Source organism: Canis lupus, chromosome X (assembly GCF_003254725.2).
Source record: "Canis lupus dingo isolate Sandy chromosome X, ASM325472v2, whole genome shotgun sequence".
Lineage (NCBI taxonomy): Eukaryota > Metazoa > Chordata > Mammalia > Carnivora > Canidae > Canis > Canis lupus.
The window spans coordinates 38232145-38250214 of NC_064281.1; the positions used below are offsets into that span (position 1 = coordinate 38232145).

Consider the following 18070-nt stretch of genomic DNA (forward strand, 5'->3'; position numbering starts at 1 on the left):
GAGCTGACCTAAATTTTTAGGGATTTTGCAAGCCAGTCATTAGTGTTACTTGCTTGAAATGGACTATGGTGAGGCATCTACACTGTGACAACTGGCAAGTGTTATAGATCAGGGCTTTTAAAACTTTTTTCAGAGAGCCAATTCACCAGCACACCACTGACCATTCTTCCCAAAAGTGTCTTCAGCACAGACAACAGTCTTAAATATGTCAGGACAAAGAGCAGAGCCCTAAAGTTCCATAATTCAGGAAGTCAAAATCAATGGCTCTCCTCAGCAACGTCCACTGTATCGGCACGCCACAGCAAGGCATTCTGTGGGCCTGAGTGCTGGAACTTTGGCATGAGCCTCGACAGACAAACCAGAGGAATACAGACTCTGAAGATTAAAATTTGTTAATCTGGGATTGTCTTATAGTTAAGGAAACATTTTGTAAGTGGTACTATCCAAAATAGAGATTTCCTTTGTCTTGCTCTCTTTGCAGGGAACTGGTGGTAGACAGACCATGATTCTGAAACCCCCGGATTCCACAGAGGAACCTCAGAGGCCACAGCCAAGAGGAGGCATCCAGAGTCCCTTAGCCCTGAGCCAACCAAACTGTTCCTCTTTCATCATTTTACAAGTCTGGGTTCCCATTTAAGAGATCTTTATAAAATGAACTCCAGTGGTTACAAGAAAAAGAAAAAAAGAAAAAGAAGAAAAGAAAGAAAAGAAAAGAGAAAAGAAAAGAGAAAAGAAAGCCACCATCTTAGTCATCTAGGCCATAAAATCAGACCACACTCTCTAACTTTCAAAAGAAAGACAGTTACTTGTTCTGAGAAAATTGCTGTAAGAGCTGTCTCTTACCTGAATTCCTCTCTATAGGTTCAAACACTGAGATCGTGTCATCACTGAGAAAGTATGAAATAACAAACATCCTGTCCACATCCGCACATTTGTGTGTGATGAGTTTTGCAAAAAACCGGAGTGTATTGCTTATGTTGCCATAGCTAAATGAAGAGAAATGAGGGTTACAGCCTTATTACAAATGTTTAAAAAAAAAAAAAACCTGCAAAAGGTGTGCTATTTTTTTTTTTCATTAAGGTATAACGGACTTACAACATTATGCTAGTTTCAGGTGTACAACATGATTCGATAGGATCACTGAAATAAATCTATTTAACATCCATCATTACCACATAGAGTTATACATTTTGCTTCTTGTGATGAGAACTTTTAAGATCTACTCTCTTCGCAACGTTCAAATACACAATACAGTATTACTAACTATAAACGCCATACTGTGTATTACATCCCCAGGATTTATTTTATAACTGCAGGTTTGTACCTTTTGACACCTTCACCCATTTCCCCCACCTCCCCTACCCACCAGGTGTGCTATGGTTTTAAGATAGTAGCGTGCACTCTCTAAAGTTGAAAAAGTTCAACCACCCTCTTAAGGCTCTAAATCTACATGAAGAGGAGTTATTCTCAGTTTATTAAAATATCTCTTATTCTTTAGATGTCCAGGGTAACCCACTGGGAAAATGTACCCAAAACAAAGGTCATAAACACACTCCTCAAACCAGCTACATCGAACAGCTGTTTCCTACTCACGAGGCTGGTCAGCGACCACAACAATCACATCAGCAGGAAGGACAGGCATCTGGCCCTTACTGGTCCAGCAGCAAGAGGATGTGCCCCACCGGTGCCTGGAGCCACTTCCCCCATGTTCACCTCCTACATTCTCAGGCCCATTTCCTTGCTGCCTTCCAGCCCCACATCCTCTCCTCCCTGAGCCACCCCGCCCCCGTTCTCCAGCATCCCTTCAACTCTCTTTAAGAGAAAAATTACTTCTTCCTTTTCAAATGCTGTATTAAATATTACATACCTACTCCTTCATAGCACTTATAACCCATATTGTGAGTGGCTATTACTGGTCTGTTTTCCCAGGGCAAGGATGGTGCCTTATTAATCATTGTCTGATACAAAGTACTTTTTACATTATAAATACTCGCTAAATGTTTGCAGGAAGTGGTTAGAAGATCCATATAGATTCAAATTTGCACTCAGAATTCTACACATGAATAGAATAGCCTGAAAGATTGAAGAAGGGATCAAATTCTAGAATGCAAAGTTCCCAAAGTTGACTGCCTGGTCACTGAAGAAATTAATTTATGGTCCATCAGCAGAAGCATGTCTTGTGGAAATCAGCTAGTAAATGGTGGCCTTTGTAAAATACTAAACCTGTGGGGAGGGCTTTGGTAATGAAAATCATTACCCCAAGGAGGCACAGAGTAAAATAAACCATGGACTTCATCACTTCCTTGTCACGACTCAAAGCAGGGAGGCCCTCACTTTCAGATTCTCCTATGCCTAAGTTCATTCTTTCTTTGTGGTCACAGCGATGAAAATACAACAAAACGACAACAATAAGAACAAAACAAAACAGAACAGAACCTGTATTTCTGACTTGCTTTTCTCTGTCCCCCTCTCCAACTGCCCAAGGAAGTAGGGCTAAAAAAGCATGGTGCCAAGATTCCCAGCTACATGGGTTTAAGGCCTCATGGGAGATTTAAAGTAGCAGCTTGGGGGGCTAGCCTCAGAGAAAACCGAGGGCAAAACAGCCAGGGCTCCACAAGCTCTGTCTTCTTAGTTCCTACTTTCTCTGGCTTCAGACAGACCTCAGAAAGCATGGGGGCAGCTATACCTTGTCAGCCATCTTGTCTGGTACTTAACTGGATTTATAAGCAACAGATTTGGTAACCCCTGTCTCAAGAAGGACCCATTAACTTTCACAGGCGCCAGAAATATCACTGAAACAACTGAGGAAGATTTAACATCAGGCCACATGAACACTACTGTAAATGTAGCTTCTTAAAACTTACATACATTTGGAAGTGTGTATGTTAAGCATGGGTTTTTCACATTTAAAATGCCATTTTTTCACCTAAGTCTTGTGTTCTGGAGAGCTCGTCAGTCAGGAATAATTTACTCAAACAAAATCTTAGAGCAGCAGTTCACAAAGTTTGTTGTGTTTAAAAGTCACCTGGGGAACTTGTTAAATATACAGAATCCAGTCCTACCCCTAGAGATAGGGATTCAGTAGTTAGCTTGCATCTCCAGAAACCTGCATTTTTAATAAGCTCTCCCAGGAGATTCTGATGAAGTGGTCCCTGGAGCATACTTTGAAAAACACTGCAAGTATCTTCAGCTATTTCCTTGACTAGTAAGCTAATATCAAAATTCTCTAAACTCTCTTTTTATCACAATACTCCTCACACTCAAAAAACTAGCATTTTCTCTGGTTCCTATTATACCACCTCATATCACTCCATATGGCTTTCTGGGACAGTGACAGGTTCAAACACATACACCTACAGCTACTTGTCATAACTGACTATGACATAGAGTTGACCCTTGAACAACACAAGGAACTGCCTGGGTCCACTTATACATGAGTTGTTGTTGTTGTTTTATAAACATAGTACTCCAAAAGAATCACTTGGTCATCCACTTCTCAGTGTATATTCACTCCCTTGATGATCTCTTCTAGGATCAAGTCTTTAAATACAAAAAAAAAAAAAAAAAAAAAAAAAGCCTTTAAATACCACCTACATGCTGAGGACTTCCAAACTTCTATTTCTTACTCAGATCTTTCTCCCAAACTCTACTCAGTATTTCCATCTGATAGTTAATAGACATCTCACACTTCACTTGTGCCCAAATTAAACTTCTGTTCTTGCCCCAACCTGCTTTTTTTTAAGATTTGAGAGAGAGAGAGAGAGAGAGCAAGCATGAGTGAGGGGGAGGGGCCCAGGGAGAAGCAGGCACCCCTCTGAGAAGGGAGCCCTATGCAGGGCTTGATCCCAGGACCCCAGGATCATGACCTGAGCCAAAGGCAGATGCTCCACTGAGCCACCCAGGTGCCCCTAAACCTGCCCTATCTATAGTCTTTTCCATAGACGGCAACCCTATCCTTCCAGCTGTTCAGGCCAAAACCTTGGGAGTCATCCTTAATGCCTCTCTTTCAGATTTCATGTCCAAAGCTGTCAGGGAATCCCATTAGCTCGACCTTCAAAATAGTTCCAGAATCTGCTATGTGTCATCGCTTTCACAGCACCCACCCAGATCCAAGTCATCCTAACTTTTCTCTTGGACCACTGTAGTAGTCTCTGAACTAGTTCTAACTCCCATCATTGTCTTTCTCAACCGCTCCACTCATCACTCAAAGTCAAAAGAATCCTTAAAATGGTCTTCAAGGCCTCTGTAGCATCTGATCCCCCACTACCTCTCCTAATCTGTTTCTGTTGCCCTTTACTCACGTCTTCTACCCATGTTGGCCTGCTTCATGCTCCGGACCATTACACCAACTGCTCCTTCTGCCTACAACAGGTTTCCTTTCCTTGCTAAGGTCCATCCAGACCACACTATTTTTAAAAATGAAACCGAGGGTGCTCCTCAGCCCTGCCCTGCCAGATCCTCCTTATTCTTCTCACACTTCTCCATACTTCTGGAATGCCCTTAGGTGTTATCTGTAGCATGCACTGTCTGCCTCCCCCAGCCAGACTGTATGTTCTATGAGAGTAGGGTTATGTGTCTGTTTCATTCACTGATGGATCTCAAGCCCCTAGATGTGTTCGGCACACAGGTATTCACAGTACTCTGTGAATATTTGTTGACTAAGAAAATGAATGGCTCGCTCAGGGCTATGTAACCCCTGAAGACCACAAAAACAGCAAGAGCTGTATTCTTGTGGTTGGAAGAGAGATGAAGGCTTATTTTTATGGATGAGAAAAAAAAACTTTTTAAGAGAAAACAGCATGACTGATGGTGACAGCAGGTAGACAACATCTGAAGCAAGGCAGAGATTAAGATTAAACCATGAATTTTTGGATGCTCTATAGCTATGAATAGCACAACTCTGGGATAACAGCCTTCCTGGTGGGAAGTCATCTGTCTCTTCTATCCATAAGAATGAGAAGGGTGAAGCTTATTCTATTTGCATACTTATTTATCCATTGCTTCTCTTCTTGGACAAAATATTTAATGAGCTCCAAGAAGGTAGCCAGCGCTGTTCTAACTCTGAGGGACACAGCAGAGCCAGTCCCTGCCCTCATGGTGCTCTTGAACCAGGGGAACACCACGATTACATAAACAAGTAACTGCCATACACTGTGGGAAGTTCAGGCTCTGTGGCAAGAAAGTAAGCTCCAAGAGACAGGCCTTTCTGGGTTCAAATTCTAGTTCAACTAAAAATTAGCTGTGTGAGCTCAGGCAAATTGCGTATCATCTCTGACCCCCCAGTTCCCTCATGTGAGGAATGGGTACCACAGTATTATTTACTTTATGAGATTGTTTTGAGGAATAGATGAGCTCAAGTATCATAAAGTAGTTAGCACACCATAACCATAAACTGCTTGTTAGTAGTGGTAATATTATTACTATTACTACTACTACTATTACTACTACTCCTAAAGGTATGACCAGTAGAGTACTATGGGTACACACAGAACAAAGTAATTCCACCAGTGCAGCCAGAAAAGATATTCTGGTTCTCCCAAGTCAGACTAGACAATCTGCTCAGCAGGCCACCACAGTGAATTTGTACCCAGAAGATGAAGGCCTTTGTTCCATCAAAAACCTGATGTGCTCTAATTTGGAACTATTTCCTCCTCAAACGATTCAAAGTTGATCACCATTAACCTCATACAACAGTTAGTACCCAGGAAGTTTTTAACAGCAACGTACATATAACCAACATATGTCACACACAACCGTACATCTCAATCCACAGTGTACTTGCATTAAGAACCCATTTCTGCATGCTCTCTGAGATCATCTTCCTTAGGTTCTCACAGTTTTAAAACCTTGAGTTATTCACACTCATGTGTAAATCTCCAGCTGAATGTGCCAGTTACTATGGAAACAAGGTCACTGTGTAGGAGGAGCTTGAGGGAAGTGTATTCCTAGCATGGAACAAGCAGTGGACAGAAAAAACCAAAATTAGACACATTTGTGCCTGTACCACCAATGGCCCAGCCAGGGCAGCAGGACAAGAAGGTGGAATGCTGTCTACAGTCAGTGTCCTGTGGGCAAGTTGATGTGGTGTAGACAGAAAGAGAGACTAAAGGCAACGACCCACAAGGAGCTGTTCCCCCCTTCCCGGGGTTCCAGGAGCAACACCCTAGATCATATTTCATCTTGTTTACTTATAAGAAAAATTCCCTCTCCTTTTACAATAGGGACATTCTTCTTGCCTGCCTCCTTCGGGTGGCTGCCCTAAAAAGCAGCAGTTAGTGAAAAGTATCCATCAGAAGTCCTGCCCTGTAAACTCTTATCTGTAAGGAGGATTGAGTATGAGTTAGTGTCCCTCTTCTGTGATTGGAATTAGTGGTTCTCAAAGCCCGGTGTGCATCAAAACCACCTGGAAGGCTGATTAAAACACAGTACAGGTCCTACCACCCCCAGAGTTTCTGCCTTAACAGGTCTAGGATGAGGCACAAGTAGCAGTATTTCTAACCAGTTGTAGAACCATCAGTTCTACAACTTAAAAAACAGAACTCTAAAATCCTTAAAAATAAGGGATTTTTTAAAAAAATATTTTCCTTTTAACTAATCTCTACACCCAGCATGGGACTCAAACCTACAATCCCCGAGATCAAGAGTCACATGCTCTTCCAACTGAGCCAGCCAGGCGCCCCAAGGATTATTTCTTAAAATGGCAAAAGCCAGGGGCACCTCGGTGGCTCAGTGGGTTAAACATCTGCCTTTGGCTCAGGTCATGATCTCAGGGTCCTGGGATTGAGCCCCACAGCAGGCTGTCTGCTCAGTGGGGAGCCTGCTTCTCCCTCTGCCACTGCCTGCCACTCTGCCTGCTTGAGCTCTCTGTGTCAAATAAATAAATAAAATCTTAAAAAAAAAAAAAAGGCAAAAGCCTTCATGTCATGGCCAAGACAACCTTCTATGTATTCTATATAATTCTTAATATGTTTTCACCACTTTTACAAATAGAGCAAAACTCTTCTTCTGTCTACGTCAAAATGTTCTACAATTGTATCTGATCCCATTTAACTTTATCAAATTCTGGAGGCTTTTTCATCTCTTTCTTCTGGTCTTACTACATGTTTCCTTTATCATTTTTCATCACCAGTTCTCCTGATTCAGTATTTCCCCTCGCATAGGACTTCGATGTTTAGCCCGCATCTTATTCAAATGTTTGCAACATTCTCCCACCACTTTTTCCCCAACTTAACTTCTCCAGGGTCTGCTCTCCCTGCAGAAATAAAAAGGAGCCATGGGTAGTGCCCACATTCTATACACATGATGGAGCAGCAGATTTTTCCTTGTATATATGAGGAATACCTTTGAAAGTCCATCTTTTGAAATTATATTCAGCCATAGGAATAATCTATGGTTACTAAACTCAAACCTCTCAAGTGAAAACAATAATTGTCAAGTATTATTCTGAAAAATACTTAAGAGTCACTAAAGCCTCTATACCAAGGGTAGGAAACTATAGCATGTGGATCAAATATGGCCAGCCACCTGGTTTTGTCTGGGCTATGAGCTAAGAATGGCTTTCACGTTTTTGAATGGTTGGGAAACATCAAGAGAATATTATTTTGTGATGTGTAAAAAATTGTATGGAATTCAAATGTCAATGTCCATAAACAAAGTTTTATTGGAACACAGTCACACATTTGTTTATGGACTCTTTGGCTGCTTTCACACTATGATGACAGAGCTAGGTGGTTGTAACAGAGGCCCAATGCCTACAAAGCCAAAAATATTTATGATCTGATCCATAACAAAACATTTTACTGACCCCTACTCTATACCACTTCCTAGGGACCATCTTAAGGAGATATGTGTATGGAAAGGCAACATAATTTGGGGATAATAAAACTTTCAGGGCTTCCAGATTACACATTAAAATAATCACTCAAGTGCTCACTTCAGCAGCACATATACTAAAACTGGAATAAGGGGATGCCTGTGTGGCTCAGCAGTTTGGCGCCTGCCTTTGGCCCAGGGCGCGGTCCTGGAATCCCAGGATTGAGTCCCACGTCGGGCTCCCAGCATGGAGCCTGCTTCTCCCTCCTCCTGTGTCTCTGCCTCTCTCTCTCTATCATAAATAAATAAATAAATAAATAAATAAATAAATAAATCTTTAAAAATAAATAAATAAATAAAATAAAACTGGAATAATACAGAGAAGATTAGCATGGCTCCTGTGCCATTAGGATGGCGAACAAATTCGTGTTTTAAAAAATAAAAATAATAAAATAACAAATCGATGGTAAGAAAGTGGAGAAAAGAGAACCCTCATTCACTGTTGGTGGGAATGCATGGGGCAGCCACTTTGGAAAACAGTATGGAGGTTCCTGAAAAAATTAAAACCACTATATGATCCAGCCATTCCACTTCTGGGTATATATCCAGAGGAAATGAAATCACTGTCCCGAAGACATACCCACACCCCTGTGTTCACTGCGGCATTACGCACAATAGCCAAGACATAGAAGCAACCTAAGCGTCTAGCAACAGATAAATGGATATGGAAGATGCCACATGCGCATACGCAAAGGAATATTATCCAAACATAAAAAAGGAGGAAATCCTGCCATTTGTGACAACATAAATGGACCTCGAGGGCATTATGCTAAGTGAAATAAGTCAGAGAAAGACAAATACTGTATGATCTCTCTTACATGTGGGATCTCAAAAAACCAAACTCACAGAAACAGATCAGATGGGTGGCTGCCAGAGGTGGGGGTAGGGGGTGGGCAAATGGGTAGAGGGGATCAAAAGGTATAAACTGCCAGTTATAAAATCAGAAGTCCTAGGGGTTTAACGTACAACATGGTGACTGTGGTTAACAATACTCTCTTGTATATTTAAAAGTTGCTGAGAGAGTAGATCTTAAAAGTTATCACAAAAGGAAAAAAAATCCTAACTAAGTGAAGTGACTGATGTGATCTAATCTTCCAGTGGTGATCGTTTTTTCAAAATGTATACATATCCAGTCAGGTTGCACACCTTAAGATAACATAATGTTATAGGTCAATTACACCTCAATGAAACTGGGACAAAAAATAAATAAAATAACCACTCAATTGAGGACCTCTTAATACTTGTATGTTAATCAATTTCATTAAAAAGCTATAATGGTATGTGCCTGGACTTTTAATTATACGAGCTGAGTGTCATGTCTTCGGCCACAAGGGCTACACTATAAACCCTGAACGCATTTGGGAAAGATCAGACTGGTATCACGGTTCCCTCAAGCACCTGTCTTTTTCCATGAACTTCTTGAAGTCCCTCTGATGAGGTGTGGGCACGAGGCCTATACAGGAACGGAGAGAATCCTCTTCAGAACCAAAGCCGGTGTAAGGTGGAAATTTCCTTTCTATTTTTGGAAGAGGTGGAGCCTTGCATGGAATCGAGGTAAAGTTCTCTATAACAAAACAAAGGCAAATGAAACGTCAATATTTTTTTTTTGCCCTGATTGTGGCTGTTTTGAAAGGTTTGTTATGTTTTCAAGATGGACATGGAGAGCTTTGTGTGGACTATTTTAAACTCTTTCAAACAAAACACAGCAAAACCCTGTGAGGGTAGGTTTCAATCATGTTTATAAAAACCACAGAACTCACTCAATAATCGCCATTGGTTTGAAAGAAAGAAAGGAAAAAAAAAGAAACTGCCTGTGTCAAATAAGTAAACATTTCTCTTTTGTCATCACATCCCCATGTCTGACTATTTTTCGTTCTTTTCTGATTTTCCCAATGATAACGAAAATTCAAACTTGGAACCTTTTGCCACCCATAGCCTGTTTTAACCTGCGACCCAGCCCTCTCCTAACTTCAGCCAACACCCACTAATCAAATTCCTTTCTAAACAGGACTGATTCCTGACTGTTTTGCCTTTACCTTCCCCATCCACTGTCCCCTCCCTCCTGTGTCCACTTTTTCAGGCCTCTCTCCTTCCTCTACCTCAACGCCAGGCCATGGCACTTCCCCATCTAGTGACAAAACAAAACTAAAAGTTCCTCTCACCAGCCACCGCTCCAGGTTGCTCTTGTGACTGTCCAAGAAAAGACGGAAATTGTACTAAAATGTGACAAAGCAAAAATACCCAAAACCCGCCCAAAAAACAAAAATAAAACCGATAACAAATACACGAAACTTTAAAAATCACCTCTGCTGACTCACTCAAAGGGCGTGTTACTTGGAAATACTATTGATTTTCTTCACGTACTTCTCATCTGCGAGGAGGGAGAGATGGACAGGGAGCTGAGGACATTTATGTAACAGCCTGGGAGCTTTCAGGCCCTCATTTGTGAGGCTGTATAATCTTTGAGAAGCGTGTATGCTCTCCAGAGCGACTAGCATGTTGAACCAATGGCTCCAAGTCACTTACTTATGTTTATCCAAAGGGCAAAGAAAATGGCAGGATCTTCCCGAAAGCAAAACACAAGACAACTCATGGAATCGAACTTCTACTTCTCCAACCTTGAGTGTCCCCTAGGTGCTGCCATTCGTGACTCAAGAGTAGTTCCATATGAACAAAGATTTCCTTTTCCTCTGTCAAAGTTCTAACCGAATCAAGAGTACAGATTTAGAGCACACCTCTGTAACTGGAAACGTGCATCAGTTTGTCATCCAAGGCAACCTAATTCTTAAAATTGAGGGGTTTTTTGTGCATGTTTGTTGTTTTTGTTTTGTTTTGTTTTACTGCTGGATCGAAGAAAGGCAAAGGGTTTGAAGCTATTTCTAACTCTGATTGGAAGACATTTTCAACTTTTGCATTTCCTTAGACTTCCTTATTTCTTAGCCTTTGCACGAAATCCCCTCAAGCATAATCCCCAAAAGAGTATTGTTCTACCCTAACAGAAACCGTTCACAGAAGACATATTGGCAGAGAGAATGCCATCAAAGATTTCTCACTGGCTCAGTGAAAGGGAGCAGCCAGGCAGCCAATACAGAAGTGACTTGAGAGCCTCCCCTCTTGCTATTTTTGTGGCAATTAAAACCTTGGTAATGAAGAGGAAAGTTCAGATCTTGGAATTAGGCTTGAACTACAGCAGACCCTATCATTGCTGACCATTAAATTAAACACGCCACTGATTGGAACCTTCATTTCAGGTAAAGGACCATAGGATGGCAGGGAAAGCTCCACATGATTATTAGGAAATTATCTGGGCCATGATCCGTTTCTTATGACAGGGGACATATACACACACACAACTCTCTCCATACTAATCTGAACAGTGTAACCAAAAGAAGACACATACTGAATCACGAAGTAATTAAGAATGCATTCTATACCTCCCCGTCAAATTACAGGTTTTATAACAGTGTTGTTTTCTTAACTACATAATTTTTGCAACAGATTTAAGTAACAAAAGAACCAATTTAGAGTTTTCCTCTGCACCCACAGTGCCATCTAGTGTATAAAAGCCGAGAATTGTCCCACTCCATCATGCTTGACTTTTTTGTACCACGTACATCTTTTTGGATCCTCTGGCCCAAGATCCAGAGAAATCTGGATAACTGTGTACATTCGCAAGGCTTCAGGCTTGCACCAGAATGTTTCCTGCCTTTGGTTTTCCATCATCCCAGCATCCTGCATGCTTCAGGTATTAAAAACCATTTGTTGGCTATGTGAAAAATTATGTGTGTTTATACACAGCATCTTCCCAAACATCTTCTCCAGCAGCATTCTGCTGAACCCTGAGACACATCTGTCTTTCCAATGGTTTGATTCCTCTAATTCCCAGTGACTTGCAAAAACATATATACCATTGTCTATCCACGATTAACTAGATTCCAACAAATTTACAGAAAGGTGCTAGGTTTTTAAAAGGAATCTTAAAAAAAAAAACAAAAAAAAATAAAATAAAAGGAATCTTAATGCCCCTTCTAATATTTGCCATCTCAGTTGGAAACAGTGCTGGAGAAAGCCTTCCATCACCTCAACGTTCATCTTGTATATTCTAGTAACCCAGATATGGACCCGGACTTGGAGAGGTCTAGAGCCTATAACATAATTTGGGAGGAAATCTTCAACACAAAGAATGCCAAATTATTATGACAAAATCAGATCCAGGGCCTTTGACTGGGGCTCCTGCAAAGGAAGAACCCTAAAGCTCAAGCTTCATTAAGTTCATTAATATCAAAGTTATCCCCCTTTCTGCTTGTACCCAATATACCCAGGTCAAATGATTTGAGTCAGATGTTCATTTCTGGGTCAAATAATTAGTGAATCACACACTTTTTGAGCTCTAGCTAGAACATCCTTAGGGATCATCCATTCCTCAATCCTCTGTACTTCATAAGGGAAGAAAAAGAGGAAAAAATGTTAGATCCATTGGGGTCATGTGGTGCAACGAGAGGCAAAGTCTACTCCATTATTGCAGCCTAAGATAGCTAATTTGCTCAGATGATCATTAAAACTCTTATCTTGGATGTCCCACTGCTTCCAGCACCAAGAGTTCAGAGTTCATCAAGAGGCCAGAAATAACATCACAAAATTAAAGATGATTTAAGAATTTTGTTCTTCCATCTGCTTTGGGCTCAGGTCCTGATCCTGGGGTCCTGGGATCGAGTCCCACATCAGGCTCCCCTGCAGGGAGCCTGCTTCTCCCTCTACCTATGTCTCTGCTTCTCTATGTCTCTCATGAATAAATAAATAAAATCATTTTTTTTAAAAGAATTTGCTCATCCTTAATGTCAGTATAGCCTAATAAGTATTCAAGAGCAGTGAGAATGGCTGGTCTTTTACTAGTTTGGTTCCCAGCCACTAAGAATAGATGATAGCAAGTTCTCCTATAGTAAAGAAATAATAATCCAAGGCAGTAGTTCTAAGGTAAGAACATTTTACATTCACGTCCCCATTCCTTCAGTGAAAGAAACACATGCTGGAGCCCCTGGAGCCTTTTCTAACCTTTATGCTACAGGAAAGTCCAACAGGCCTCCATCTGCCAGTCCGTGTTCATCCACATGAAATAATGAAGGAGTGACATGCTACAGCCCAGCAGGTGAGCCAGGGCCAGCAGGAAGGCCAAGTGACCTAGGGGGGAGAGGCACATTGGAATGTTTTGTGCAAGAAGTCTATGGAATTGCTTTCTCCTTGGAATCCTTAAACACACACAAAAAATCTTATCTTTCTTAGGAGACAAACTGGGTTTTACAACAGGGTACCAATACCTCTTGGAAAAAGCACGAAGGCTGCATTTATGAATCTTCCCCACTGGCTTCCCCTTAGGAGGTCCCTAGTTGTGTGGTTAGCACCTGTCATCTCCTTCCTGTGGTGCTGCGGAGTGGAGACACTAGGTATTCTACTGACCACAATTACTGACACGGAAGGAAATGGGACTGCAGTTATTAGCAGGAATTTGTTCTGGTTTGAGCTCCAATGTACCCAAGTATGATGTATAAAATTTGGTCTGATGAATTTATAGAAGCAGATGAAGTCTAAATAAAAATTAAAATGTCAGAAGTAACTGTATCTAAGTAACATTAAGTACATTAATTTAACCTTACCAAAAAGTCAGAAATGGCAACGTAAAGATTATCAGGGAACACGGATTCACAACCCACCCACCCCCCGCCTCCGCTGCATCACGGATGTAATTTCTAGTCATTACTTACATTAAGTACACTGTTGTTACTTAAGAAATGTTGTGTAATAATAGTGTCTGTTAAATGGAATATTTTAACATATGTTATGAGAAATCTAAAAAGTCAGCGTGACTATAAAATGCATCATAATTTTGCATTTGCATAATTTTCTGTTTAAATGCATAATGCTCGTGTTATATTAGCTTTAAAGGCACAAACCACTTTTTTTTTTACATAATACATAATCCTATAGAGTGAACAAAAGAAGGTAGCAGAAAGGAATTAAACACTAGGGCTCAACACAAATGGACCCTTGGGCATGTGAAGCGGATTCATTTGCTGAGGATGGCTAGATTTAGAGTATGCCACTGAATTCACTCTGCCTCTGCAACTTCCCTGCAAACCTGTTAAGAGACTAACAATGTACCATGTCTCACCATCATCATATTCATTTTCCCAAATGCCACCTTTATATTCTCAAAATCAAGGTGATGGACAATCATGGACCAAATGTTGGGCTCTCCATTGAAGGGATCACATGATGTTTTGGAAACTTTGCCCCATCCTTTATGTTATGATCATCTTTCAGTATGACTTGAGTCCATACTTTCAGTTCCCTTATCTTTTCTTTTTTTTTTTTTTCAAATTTTAAGTCTGTACTGACAACTTATTTACTCTGAACAGGTATTGACATTTATTAAAAACCAAATTCTCCCTCCCAAAGACCTATATAGCCCACTAGCAACTTCTCTATAATAGCTACCACATGCACATTCCTGGCTGCCTCTTGTTCACAGTCCCCAAAACTAGTATTCCCAACTGTGTCCACGAAAGAGGATAAATGTTAGAAAATAAGAGACCACCAATGTGGACCTACAAGGCCCACGTATTTTAACGCATCTGCCATACAGATGCAATGGAACAACTTCCCTTAATGAACCAAAGAGTGAGGGTCACCTGGGTGGCTCAGTGGCTGACCATCTGCCTTTGGCTCAGGTCATGATCCCAGGGTCCTAGGATCGAGTCCCACTTCGGGCTCCCCATGGCAAGCCTGCTTCTCCCTCTGCCTAGGTCTCTGCCTCTCTCTGGGTCTCTCATGAATAAATACAATCTTTAAAAAAAGGGAGTGAAATTGAAAGTCTTCTTTATTCCAATCCTTTGTGTGTGCTCTGCTTTCTCCCGTGATGTAAAGATTCCCAGGAGGGAGGGTGCCTGGGTGGCTCAGGTGGTTAAGTACCTGACTCTTGGTTTCAGCTCAGGTCGTGATCTCAGGGTCTTAGGATCTAGCCTTGCATTGGGCTCCGACTGACATGGAGCCTACTTGAGATTCTCTCCCTCTCTCTCTCTGCCACTCCCCCTGTGCAATCACTCACTTAATCAATGAACAAATAAAATCTTTAAAAAAGAGAGAGAGAGATTCCCAGGAAGCCAGGAATACTAATGGGACACCGAAACACAAGAGGTGCTCATCTCATTCTAGAGAAAAAGCACCTTATCTTTTAAGAAGCTTTGGTTGCTTCTGGCTTCTATCTCATCCCTCAGGGAAGTGTGCTCATATGAACACTCCAATGTTCAGAGAGGAGTGCAGGAGTAAGCAGCACTCCCACCCCAGCCAAATCCCAACCTGGGAGGTTGGCAAGTCCCACCAGCCTGTACTTAGCCTAGCACCAGCAGGTGCCTGGAGCAGGGCCCAGGATGAGGGCAGAGCTGGCTGGCAGGTTTCACAAATGAAGGGTTTGTTTTTCAGGTTTCGTTTTTCAGGTTTCGTATCAGATCCTTCCCTGCTTCTATGATTCCCATAACACCATCCAACGTGCTGTAGGTTTCTGTTCTCCTTCCCACCTAAGAAACTCTTTGACTCTGTAGCTCCTAAGTCCTACCACAATAATCTGTGCCTGGTAGGTTTTTAATAAATCACCTGTTTTCATTCTGAACTGGACTCATCTGAATAGAATACCTAAGAAGAGAGAAAAGCTGGAAACATAGCAGGGCTTCATCAGAAAAAGGTAGAGCAAACTGGCACAAGAGAATTCCCCCAGAGAACTCAAAGACACAGTATATCCATTGTAGTTAGCAAGAATTCAGTGAAAAGAAAAGCATTCAGATTCCCATTTCAGTCGCTCAACCAGAAAACACTGACCCTATATTGCAGTAAGGTGGGAGGCTGGCTTTTATAAAGGAAAACAGAAGCCTCTGGCATCAGGCGGACAAGTTCAAATCTCAGCTCACCCTTTACTCACTGCATAATCTTTGACAAGTTAGCCCTCTTAAGCCTCAGTTTCTTCATCTCAAAAATGGGAATAATGAATAAGCCTCGGGTCGTTGTTAGTAACGAGTAAGACAACAAATGTCCAACAGAGAGCAAATGCTCAATAAATGGTAGCTCTTAGGAGCATTTAAAACTCAAAAGCAAAATTTTAAGTAGGGAATAAAGATTCTAAATTTTAAATATTATTTTCTAATGTACATATGTATCACTCACCAATTCCATATTTCGTCTTATAATAAGTCTTCGTAAATTCATCACAGTCACAAAGAAGTACTTTCCTTCCCCATACATTGATGGTGGCTCCTATGAATAGGTCACTATCTTTGTAAAACTCTTGATCTAATTTTCCTAGCTAATAAAAACAAAGGAACAAAGTATTGGCATCATAGACCCTCCAAAGACCCAGGCATTACCTTCCCCCCCAAAAAATTGCTAAAAAAAACCCACTCACTTATATCATTTATAACAGAACTTTTTAAATCAAACCAAGACAACTAGTTGCTGTCAACATTTGGAAAATCTTTTAGTCGTATAGTGCTTGCAAACAGCAAGCACTTAAGCATGTTTAGTGTTGACAGCCAGCAGTACAATGTGTGCATTTATGTATTCGTTAACTTCATTCACAGTTAATCTCAGAAGACAATCTGTGACTCACACGGCACATTTCACGTTCCAGGAAAGTCACTCTGGAAGCAGCAACGAAATGTGAAGGTTCCTCACCTTGTATTTATCCAACAGGTAGCCATCCACTCGATTCTCTTTCAAGCCACCATAAATATTAAGAACTGTTCGATCTGTTACCTGGCCTGGCTGACAGACTCCAGGTGGGCCATACTGGAAGACAAAATCCATACAAGGTCTGGTAGATGGCCTACTAATCACAAAAACCATCATGGTGAGGGGCTCAAGTGGGAAATAGGCATTGTATGTGAAGGGGAGCAAACACACCACCCCAAAATAGGCCTCTTGGGTGTGCTGGGTTTTTTTAAGAAACAACAGACATGGAAGAAGCTGAAATACTCTTCTGTAAAAGACATTTACATGGATAAAGGAAATCTAAATTTATAAGAGTGTCTCCCTCTGTGTACCACGAAAAGAAAGAAGACTTGAGATCTCTAAGACCTCTGATTAGTGGAAAAGATGACAACCTAAATCTGCATCACAGCCTTACTTTTGTTTACTGTGCTTTTCTTGGTGACCCCCTATAACTACCCTTCTTCCCACCTCCCCTGGCAGCTTGTTTCATCTTTAGCTGGCGATGGTATTTAAGGAGGTAGAGCTTGGGCCATTTCAGGGAGTTACTCCATTTTCCTGAGTCTCTCTCATGTATACAGGAGGTATGCATGTAATTCAGCATTTGTTGGTTTTTCACTTCTTAATTTTTTATTATGGGGGTGGGAGGTGGTCTCAGCCGAGAGCCCAGAAGGGTAGAGGGAATTGGTTACCCTGCCCCTAATAGGGTTCTTCTCTGCCATCATACTCCATTTCCCTCTCCCTATACTTCCACAATCATCCTTCGAGGCTGTGATAAAGGCCCATCGTTCCTGTGACCCTTCCCATCCTCCTGGCCTGTCCCCAGTCCGCACCTGCACAGCACCTACCACACGGTTAAACCACTCCTGGTGGTTCTCTAAATGCCTCATATAAGCAGACATCTTTTCTCTTCCCTGAACTACGAAATGACCCGAGGAGGAAACCATGCCTTGCCTTCTTTACTCAGTTTAGCATCCTGCCCAATCCTGAGCTCAAGGAAGCACTAGTGGGCCAACAGAAGTTACTCAGTGGGGCAGGGGAAAAAAAAGTGCAGGCAGCCTCTACCAGAAACCGTGGCCCAGAGCAATCCAGGATACTCCTCAGTTCTGGGCACTAGAGGTGGTCCTAGCAGTTGCATGAGCTGCAGGAAATATCCTAACTGACTTGTGTGAGTCAATAGTGATCAGTTTATCACATACAGATGAGAAATCTGAATCATCCCTGATACGTGTGACATAAAATGCCAGTTCAAATGTGTGAATTCATGAAGTGTGGGGTATAAGTAAGCCATGTAACAGAAAAACAGTACACTTGGAGCAAATTCTGTCTTTGCCACTTACTGGCTACAGGACTTGGAGCCTGATATTTACCTTCTGAGAACTTCACTTTTGTCAGCTAGCTGCAATAATAGTCCTGATTCCTTGTTTTCTCAAAGTATGTTTGAGTG

The 18070-nt window shown here is 41.5% G+C and overlaps 1 protein-coding gene and 1 pseudogene across 2 annotated transcripts in view; one reads left to right on the top strand and one right to left on the bottom strand.

Annotated features, from left to right (window-relative positions):
* Positions 1-18070, bottom strand: part of EFHC2 (EF-hand domain containing 2) — a 195008-nt gene that overhangs the window by 85670 nt on the left and 91268 nt on the right. For both annotated transcript variants that reach the window (XM_025468792.3, XM_025468796.3), the window contains 4 exons: positions 16591-16704; positions 16084-16222; positions 9271-9436; positions 844-986 (listed from right to left, as the gene is read on the bottom strand). In XM_025468792.3, the coding sequence (XP_025324577.1) occupies positions 844-986; positions 9271-9436; positions 16084-16222; positions 16591-16704 (562 nt within the window). The remainder of the gene's footprint in view (positions 1-843; positions 987-9270; positions 9437-16083; positions 16223-16590; positions 16705-18070) is intronic.
* Positions 8165-8258, top strand: LOC112673299 (U6 spliceosomal RNA; annotated as a pseudogene).